A 9,615-nucleotide genomic window follows, 5' to 3' on the forward strand; every position below is an offset into this window, starting at 1 on the left:
ATTGCCCATCGCTTTCAAAAGCGATGTATCGCAATCGCTCGGTGATCGAGTATAAATGGAGCTATTCATATATTATTCTTTTATACATAAGATGGTTCAGTGTTTACACACAAAAAATATTACATTGAAAACCCTCCCACTCGGCTATTGTAAAAATTTAATTAGGCTTCCTTAGCCTGTGTAATAAAATTAGCATCAAATGAATTTTATTCTAAAGACACTTTTAGAAACAATTTCATTTTGGCGTATACTGCTGTGGCTTTGACTTCATATAATTGTTAAAATGCCCTGTTATGTGCATGCTCAATGGTGGTATCTCATTTGTGTTTATACGTAAGACAACATGCGCTCAGAAGCAGTTCTACAAACACGCTCTTCAGGCAAATAGAACGACACATCAAATATCGGGTAAGTGAGACTTTACTACATATCAAAGGTGTTTTAAATTTGTGAAGCGTTTCACTCACTAGTCATATATAATGCAACCTGCAAGCACAGGCATACATGTACATAATACACAGCCATTACATCCAAAAAAACGAGCAGCTCGTCTACCCAATACCTGTATGTTTGTACTGTGGAAAATTATCAACATTACAAAAATAGTTACCTGAACCGGTAAGTTGTAAGCATGATAAAATGACAAATTCTTTTGTTTATACTTCCAAGTTAACACATGAAAGAATGACTTTAATTTTATGTTGCAATCCCTAACCATAGAAATAACCTTTATCATGTTTATAATAAGTTTTAATTTTTTTCAGATCCAGAGTTAAACAATTTATAGCATTATTCTGCAAAAAAAGGATCTTCAAGATGTCCTTGCAAAGATCGACGAGAGCAACATCAAATGTATACGCATGGAGATCTCCGACCAATATGGAGTTGCACAATACAAGACAATCCCGTCTAAACATTTCAAAAGCAAAGCCGATCGAGTATAAATGGAGCTATTCATATATTATTCTGTTATACATAAGATGGTTCAGTGTTTACACACAAAAATATTACATTGAAAACCCTCCCACTCGGCTATTGCAAAAATGTAATTAGACTTCCTTAGCCTGTGTAATAAAATTAGCATCAAATGAATTTTATTCTAAAACATTTTTAGAAACAATTTCATTTTGGCGTATACTGCTGTGGCTTTGACTTAATTAAAATGCCCTGTTATGTGCATGCTCAATCGTGGTCGTGGTCTATAATTTGTGTTATTTATACGTAAGACAACATGCGCTCAGAAGCAGTTCTACAAACACGCTCTTCAGGCAAGTAGAACGACCCATCAAATATCGGGTAAGTGAGACTTTACTACATATCAAATTTTTAAATTTGTGAAGCGTTTCACTAGTCATATATAATGCAACCTGCATGCAGGCACAGGCATTATACATGTACATAATACACAGGCATTACATCGATATATAGCATAACGTCGCTGCATGGGCAGGAAAACCTTCATTTAAATGCATTTGACCTTTGAAAGCTCTTCTGTAGCGCAAATAATACAGCTACTGCACTTCTCCATACGCCATACATAAATTCTCGCAGCCTAATTTCCCTAATATGAAATTTAAAAAAAAAATTAAGTTGTTATTTATTTTCTTGGAGATCTTCTCTTGCCTCTTCCATGGTATTTTTTGGCTATGATACAGACTTGACATGTAGTATGGAATATTTTACGCAAGATTGGTCTGGACGGAGTCTGCATAGACCGCACGGGCTAAATATTGATTGGGGTGTGTCGGGATATGGTGTAAAATAATTGTTTAATAGAAAATGTGCTTTCGATATGTTTACATTATGGTGCTCATAATGTAGCGAATTTGTCTAAAATGGCGGATTTAGGGAGGCTGAATTTGAGTTTTGTGGGGGACACAATTTTGGACTTGCAACGTGGTTCTGTTATTATCAAAGTTATACCGGTTTGAGATGATATTTCCTAAACGTCGTCAGCAACTGGCATTTATCACAGCTGAAATACACTTACAATGTACCTAATTTTTGAACAGGGGAGGAGCTTAAAAATTGGCCTCTTAAAAGCTTTACGTACTCAGAAAGTTTGAATGCCTCCTGGGGTCAAATGTTATAAACTTACCGTACAAAAACAACTGTGCGGATTCCTGGTTGTCCAATGAACCCACACTGTTTCTTTGTGTATAGTAAGTTTATAACATTTGGCCCCAGGGGACCATTCAAATTTTCTGAGTGCATCTACTTTATAGAGCTATATTTTTAAAGCTCCCCACTTTTAAAACTGGTAGATCACAGGTGCATTTCAGTTCTAACGAACACTTATTAGTATTTAGGTTCAATAAAATTTGATAATATCAGAATAATGTTGCTCAAATTCAGAAATTTTACCCCCACAAAATTCAAATTCAGTCTCCTTAAATCCGCCATTTTAGGCTAATGTACTGCATTATGAGCGTCATAATATAAACTAATGGAAAGCACATTTCCTGTCAAACAATTATTTTGCACCATAACCCGACACAACTCAATTAGTATTTAGCCCGTGCCGCTTGCTTAATTTCTTTCTGCAACCATAATGGGCCGCAATATATCACTAACCGCATAGTCCGAGGCAAGGTTCATTATTGTCAGGGTTAGGGTCTTATGGTTAGGGTTAGGGTACGGGTTAGGGGTTAGGGGTTAGGGGTTAGGGTTTAGGGTTTAGGGTTTAGGGTTTAGGGTTAGGGTTAGGGTTAGGGTTTAGGGTTAGGGTTTAGGGTTAGGGTTAGGGTTAGGGTAAGGGTTAGGGTTAGGGTTAGGGTTAGGGTTAGGGTTAGGGTTAGGGTTAGGGTTAGGGGTCGGGTTAGGGTTAGGGTTAGGGTTAGGGTTAGGGATTAGGGTTAGGGTTAGGATTATATACGTATTTATTAGTACTAATATACTAGTAATAGTATATTGTGTGTATGCACTTTATTCCGTAATCAATAAGTATCATAAACAAACACCTTTCTGGCACAACGAATCATAGCACAGTCGTGTAGGCATTAGACTATGGATACATAGATTGTGGGATCGAAACCACAGGTAAACCGTTGTAGAATTTTAATTCTATCGATTGCTTTTTTTTTTTTTTTGTAAGAGGAAATAATAATGGTAATAAACTCGTGTTATATCTAGCCTCATAGGCCTATAATTACATGTATGTACTATGTGTTATCGCATTGCGGCCCATTATGGTTGCAGAAAGAAATAACGCGTGCCGCTTATGCATACCCCTACCAGACCAGTCATGGAATTTTGCGAAAAAGTATTCCATATTAAATGTCTGTAATATTTCGTATTTTATAGAATTATATATTATTGATGAATCGTGTCCATACCCGGGGATCCATACACGGATTGTGTTAATGCTTTTGCTGTTTACCCACCCAAACCATCAGGGTTTCGTGTACTTTCTGTGTGTCTTTTCCTGGTTTTTATTTGTATTTATTTTTATTTTTATGAATAACGAATGATTGAATATCATTCATGCCCCGGGACCAATGCCTTCACTGAATCTTCGAAATATTGCCCATTTTTGAAAAAAGTTCTATGCTTTTCCAAAATGTATAGTTATAAAAACTAGTTACGCTTACACTTCTAAATGATACAAATTACATATCAGATATTATGGTTCTAGATTCTTAGTGCTTTCTCTAATTTGTGAATTTTTGCTTGACTTTTAATATATGGACTGAAATAGGTCAAAATAAGCATTTTAATTTTGTGGATATTTTTTATCATAAAAAATGTGAGGATATAATTTAAAACAATAAGTAGTAAACTAGACTTTTGTCTCAAGATTAATTTTATGTAATTTTTAACATTTGGAAATGTAAAGTAAGTAGTTATGGGTGGATTAAAAATTGTGGGTAACAAAATGACGTTTTTAAATCTTTTTCACAAATGTTTATATTTTCCCCATTTTCGAAGATACAGTTGAGTTCGTTTAACCATTTCCTCTCAAAACTATATACCTTATACTTATCTTTGTTACTTCAAAATATATATGTAAAAATATTGTCACTCACTATTATATTGCTTTCCAGCCAAACTCGATCCTGCGTGCACCCTTACATTAAATTCAACGTGAACATAATAGGGTGTTTTGTCGTTGCCAGGGGCGGATCCAGTGGGATTGACTCTTTGAAAAAGAGAGAGAAAAATAAAGAGAAATAAAATTCCTTTGTACATTGAAAACTTGTTCAGGTGCCGTGAAAATGGGCTATTCGACCCATATTTGATAATATATTTCCGATGGTGGAACCACTTCGTAATTGAATGAGCTCCCAGAATGACCACCGTGAAAAACATAATGGGTCGACCAAGGGCGAAGCGAGCTCAAATTAATTTTGTTTTACAGTCCCCCCTTTAATATGGACTACTGCATAAATCAGTATTATGACTGGTTTTCGACGCATCACTGCCAAAAAATCGAGCAGCTCGCCTACCCCAAAACCTGTATGTTTGTTTGGTGGAAAATTATCAACATTACAAAAATAGTGACCTGAACCGGGGAGTTTTAAGCATGATAAAATGACAAATTCTTCTGCTTATACTTTCAAGTTAACACATGAAAGAATGACTGTTTATTTTGTGTTGCAATCCCTAAACATAAAAAGAACCTTTATAATAAGTTATAATTTTCTTTTTCAGATCCAGAGTTGAAAAATTTATAGCGTTATTCTGCAAAAAAATGGATCTTCAAGATGTCCTTGCAAAAATCGACGAGAGCAACATCAAATTTATACGCATGGAGATCTCCGACCAGTATGGAGTTGCACGATGCAAGACGATCCCGTCTAAACATTTCAAAAGCAAAGCCATCCATGGTCAAAACATTTCTCAGCTTTCCTGGATGGTCTATGATCCAGCGTGCTCATTTATTATGGGAACCGGTTATTTTGAGAAAGTCAATTTTGGAGATGCTATATGTTTCCCCGATTTGGATACATTTGCTGTGTTACCATGGGTCAAAAGCACAGCACGTGTACTTTTGAAACCTACATACAAGGGCGACCCCATTAGTGGATTTCCGCGAGAGGTTTGCAAAAGACAGTTTGATCGACTAAGTGATTTGGGATACTCATTGAAGGCTGCGCATGAGCATGAGTTTTTACTTCAAAAAGAAGGCACCAAAGAGCCTGCTTTTGACACTTGTCAACATAATTCGACCTATCGATCAAGTTTCAATCTACCCTTTACTCAGCAAATTGGACTTGACCTTCCTGAAGCTGGCGTTGATATTGAAAGCATCGAAACTGAGTATAGCCCTGGGCAAATGGAAGTAACATACGCACCAACATTTGGTATTCGCGCTGCAGATAATGCACACACTTACAAAACTGCAATTAAGGAAATCGCAAGAGAACACGGATATTTCGCGAGCTTTATGACGAAGCCTGATCCTTCCGGTATTGTCGGTAATAGCGCACATTTGAATCATTCCTTGTGGGACGCAGATGGCAAAGTAAGCTTATTCTACGATGCGGATGCCCCATATGGTCTGTCAAAGGTTGCTCAGCATTGGATGGCTGGTATTCTTGAGCATGCTCCGGCTATCACATTGTTGAGTGCACCGACAATTAACTGTCTCGGTCGATATCAGCCTGACTCTGTTGCGCCAACAAAGGCTACGTGGGGCCTTGACAATCGCAGCTGCCTTTTACGGGCAAAAGTAACGGACCAAAGAGGTACCTACATTGAGAACAGGTTACCAGGTAGCGGTGGAAGCCCGTACCTCAGTCTCGCCGGAATGATCATTGCCGGAATTGACGGCATTCAACGTCAGCTTCCATTAGGGGATCCTATTAATGGCAATGCGTATGAAGACAAAAACCTGCCATCGACAAGCATAAAAACCATTCCAAACGCAATGAGAGAAGCACTGGATGAGTTACTCAAGGATAAGGTTGTCATGGAAGCATTAGGAAGTGATTTTGTACGAGCATTTAGTGCCGCAAAAATGCACGAAATGAAATGTCAAGAAGATGCTAAAGCGAATGGGGAAACAGATTGGGAACAAAACTACTATGCCTATTTGTAATCATTGTACTAATAGAGTCATGATTTGTGACTTGTGGTAAATATGGTAATAGAGTCATGATTATTTTGTGCCTCGTGGTAAATGTGGTAATAAAGTCATGAATTGTGACTTGTGGTAAATATGGGAATAGAGTCATGATTTGTGGCTTGTGGTAAATATGTGAATAGAGTCATGATTTGTGGCTTGTGGTAAATGTGGTAATAAAGTCATGATTTGTGGCTTGTGGTAAATGTGACGTGACCGTCCACCACAAACCAGCCGTAAAATCGGCCCGGTCAATTTTGTTTTATTTCGTGTTTAGAAAATACATATCAAAAGCTTTAAAATGGTATATCATTTGACTTCAAACGATATCCAGAAGCGAGGTTATGTTTTGTTGAACTTTGCTCCTTCAACAAAATTGTACCTTATTTCGGTTCTACATGTGTCTCTTTTTTCCACATTGCTGGTAATAAATATCAAACAGTCATACTTGGCGGTCATTTTAAATCAAACCCAAGTCAACGAGGCTCAGGAATGTCCTCTCATTGTTAATTGCTGGTTATACATACCTAGACAAAATACAATGCTTTGTAACATACCACTTGAACAGGATTTATCCAAAGCAAACAAATACTAGACTATTTAAAAATAGGTAGAAGCTTCTTATCCTCTTCAACAATTGGATTATTGATTACACCGACGGACACAATATTGTAGTCATAAAATCTGTGCTTCTATTAGATCTTGTGCTAGTCCTGGCCATGATGAAATTAGACCTGATATTGTAAAATAGTTTGTTCATATATTTAATTTGTCTATTTCTACTGGAATTTTTTCCAGATAAGCTTAAGGAAGGGGTATGAACGTTTGGACAGTATTTATTGTGGGACATTAGAGCACATCAGACATATCGAATTGCATTCTGAATACGAAGAATGTCCTTCTGATATCAAATAATTTTGATTTTTGAAATTCGCAATGTAATACACATTTTATGGCAAATCATTAAAAATGGATATTTTTGATATTTAACAGTACTTGAAGTAAACTTTATAAATCTGATGATTTATACTTAAAGTGTATGTAGGTGGGATGAAAAGCCGACGATCAATTGAAAATTTTGACCTTTCGTATTGAAGATGTGGATTTTTTTCCCAAATCACCAAAAAAAAAATAGGTCTTTTTGGGAAAAAAATCCATATCTTCAATATAAAAGGTCAAAATTTTAAATTGATCGTCGGCTTTTCCTCCCAGCTACATACACTTTAAGAATATATCATTAGATTTATAAAATTTATTTCGAGGACTGTTATATATCAAAAATTTGAAAAATATCAAATTTTAATAGTTTGTCATAAAATTTGTATTATATCGTGAATTTCAAAAAATGAAAATTATTTGATATCAGAAAGACCTGCTTCGTAATTCGATACGTCTGAGGTGCTCTCATGTCCCACAAAAAATGCTGTCGAAACGCCATAAATGCTCATTCTAGATCCCTTAAGCATGTTAAAGTTGTTCCTATTTTTAAAGCTGGCGACTCCAACTTATGTAATAATTTTCACCAAATCTCTATCCTCCCTGTGTTTTCAAAAAATTGTGAGCGTATTCATAAGAGACTTTATCATTTTCTTACATTCCATTCATTACTTCATCAAAGTCAATTTGGTTTTAGAACAAATTTTTCATCCTACATGGCTGTTTTAGAGGCATACGATAAGATCGTTTCTCATCTTGATAAAGGCCACCATACATTGGGGTTTTTCCTGCACCTCTCCAAGACTTTCGATACGATCAATCACGATATTCTCATGGAAAAGCTTCATCATTATGGAGTTCGTGGGAATGTCTTGGAATGGCTCAGGAGCTACCTTACAAACAGAAAACATTATTGTAAGTCTTATCAAAGTACTGTTCAATGCGGTGTTCCTCAAGGTTCGGTTTTGGGTCCCCTTCTTTTTATCATTTTTCTTAATGATATTGTACATTCTTCAAAAGATTTTGTTATTTATGCAGATGATACCAATGCTATTTTGTCCAATCTGGACCTTAATTAACTTATTAGTTATGTTAATAATGAATGAATTAATATTTCTGTATGGTTCAAAGCAAATATATTTTATTGATGGCATTGAACTTGTTAAAGTAACTCATACTAAATTTTTGGGTGATGAATCTCTTACATGGTATGGTCACAATTCTTATGTTACCAATATTGTATGTGGAATTCTGTTTCGTCTTAAGGGGGTACTACACCTCTGTGGTAAATCTGTGGCTATTTTTGCATTTTCCTCAAAAACTAATAACACACTTGTAACAAAAGTTATGTATATTATTGGGGCAAGGGATCCAATTACTACGCTGAAATTTCAGTGACTCAAGACAAGCGGTTCAGTATATATGATAGGAAATGAGGTACATCCTAGCGGTACCTTATTTCTTATCATAAATAACAAACCGCTTGTCTTGGGTCACTGAAATTCAAGTGTAGTAATTGGATTCCTTGCCCTATATTATACGTAACTTTTGTTACCAGTGTGTTATAAGTTTTGAGAAAAATGCAAAATAGACACAAATTTATCGAGGGTGTAGTACCCCCTCAACTATATTCGTGTAATACGTTATTTACCTTGAAAATACATTAGTTCTACCTCATTTACACTACTGTATGTAATATAATTTGGGAAGATTCCAACAATTATAATTTAAATTCTATTTTGTTAAACAAAAGAGAATCTCAGGTTATGTACCAATTCAAATTTGGTTGACACACAATTGTATCATAATATTGTAAGTTGTACGGTAAGTTAACATACATATTTCTATCTCTTATAATTTTCCTTAAATTCCATTGCACTAGTCCTGTCAGTCTGCTGTTTGCACCCTGTCTTTGTCTGTTGTTTGTAGGCGTCTTTATGTTTTTGCACTGAGGGCAATCACGTCTTTCGAGCTTTGCTCTTGTGATTGTCCTGCCATCCTTTCTCGATATTTTGTTACCTTATTTGATATGATGATGGAGAAATAAACTTGTATGAAAATCACCTTGAGTTGGTAAACTATTCTTTCTTTCTTATTAATTAAATTCAGTTTCCTCTTGTACCGAGCAATCGTTCCCCATTGTGTTTATTTGTTCTTCCGCAGAATGTGTATCCCCATTATTATATTGCCGAACAAGTATAAGAGCTCTGGTAACAACGCCTGCACAGTATATTTGTGGGACATGAGAGCACATCAGACACATCGAATTGTATTCTGAACACGAGGAATGTTCTTCTGATATCAAATAATTTTGAATTTGTAAAATTTTCGATATAATAGACATTTTATGGCAAACTGCATATTTAACAGTCCTCGAAGTAAAATTTATAAATCTAATAATATGTACTTAAAGTGCATGTAGCTGGGAGGACAAGCCGACGATCATTTGAAAATTTTGACATTCCGTATTGAAGATACACTTTTTCCACAAAAAAGACCTCAATTTGTTAGGTGTTTTGGGGAAAAATCAAGATCTTAAATACGAAAGATCAAAACATTCAAATGATAACAGGCTTTTCCTCCCAGCTACATACACTTTAAGTAAATATCATTAG

General features: G+C 35.7%; 1 protein-coding gene across 3 annotated transcripts; it reads left to right on the forward strand.

The window, feature by feature from the left end:
- The first annotated feature begins 276 nt into the window (after positions 1 to 276).
- LOC140135904 (lengsin-like) lies at positions 277 to 7,175 on the forward strand. 3 transcript variants are annotated; one of them, XR_011856585.1, is made up of 2 exons: positions 277 to 408; positions 765 to 1,167. XR_011856585.1 is itself a non-coding variant. In XM_072157573.1 (2 exons), the coding sequence occupies exon 2, from the start codon at positions 4,691 to 4,693 to the stop codon at positions 6,038 to 6,040; it is 1,350 nt and encodes a 449-aa protein (XP_072013674.1). In that variant the 5' UTR covers positions 277 to 408; positions 4,651 to 4,690; the 3' UTR covers positions 6,041 to 7,175. The 3 variants fall into 3 exon arrangements, 2 of the variants coding, with proteins under 2 accessions (XP_072013674.1, XP_072013673.1); XM_072157573.1 differs by lacking the exon at positions 765 to 1,167 and adding an exon at positions 4,651 to 7,175; XM_072157572.1 differs by lacking the exon at positions 277 to 408 and adding an exon at positions 4,651 to 7,175 and having other exon boundaries at positions 1,162 to 1,296.
- Positions 7,176 to 9,615: the final 2,440 nt, after the last annotated feature.

Source organism: Amphiura filiformis, chromosome 16, assembly GCF_039555335.1.
Source record: "Amphiura filiformis chromosome 16, Afil_fr2py, whole genome shotgun sequence".
In the NCBI taxonomy this organism is placed as follows: Eukaryota; Metazoa; Echinodermata; class Ophiuroidea; order Amphilepidida; family Amphiuridae; genus Amphiura; species Amphiura filiformis.

What these genes read in the sequence shown, in the direction of transcription:
- LOC140135904 (XM_072157573.1), top strand. Translation starts at nt 4,691, where the DNA reads ATGGATCTTCAAGATGTCCTTGCAAAAATCGACGAGAGCAACATCAAA.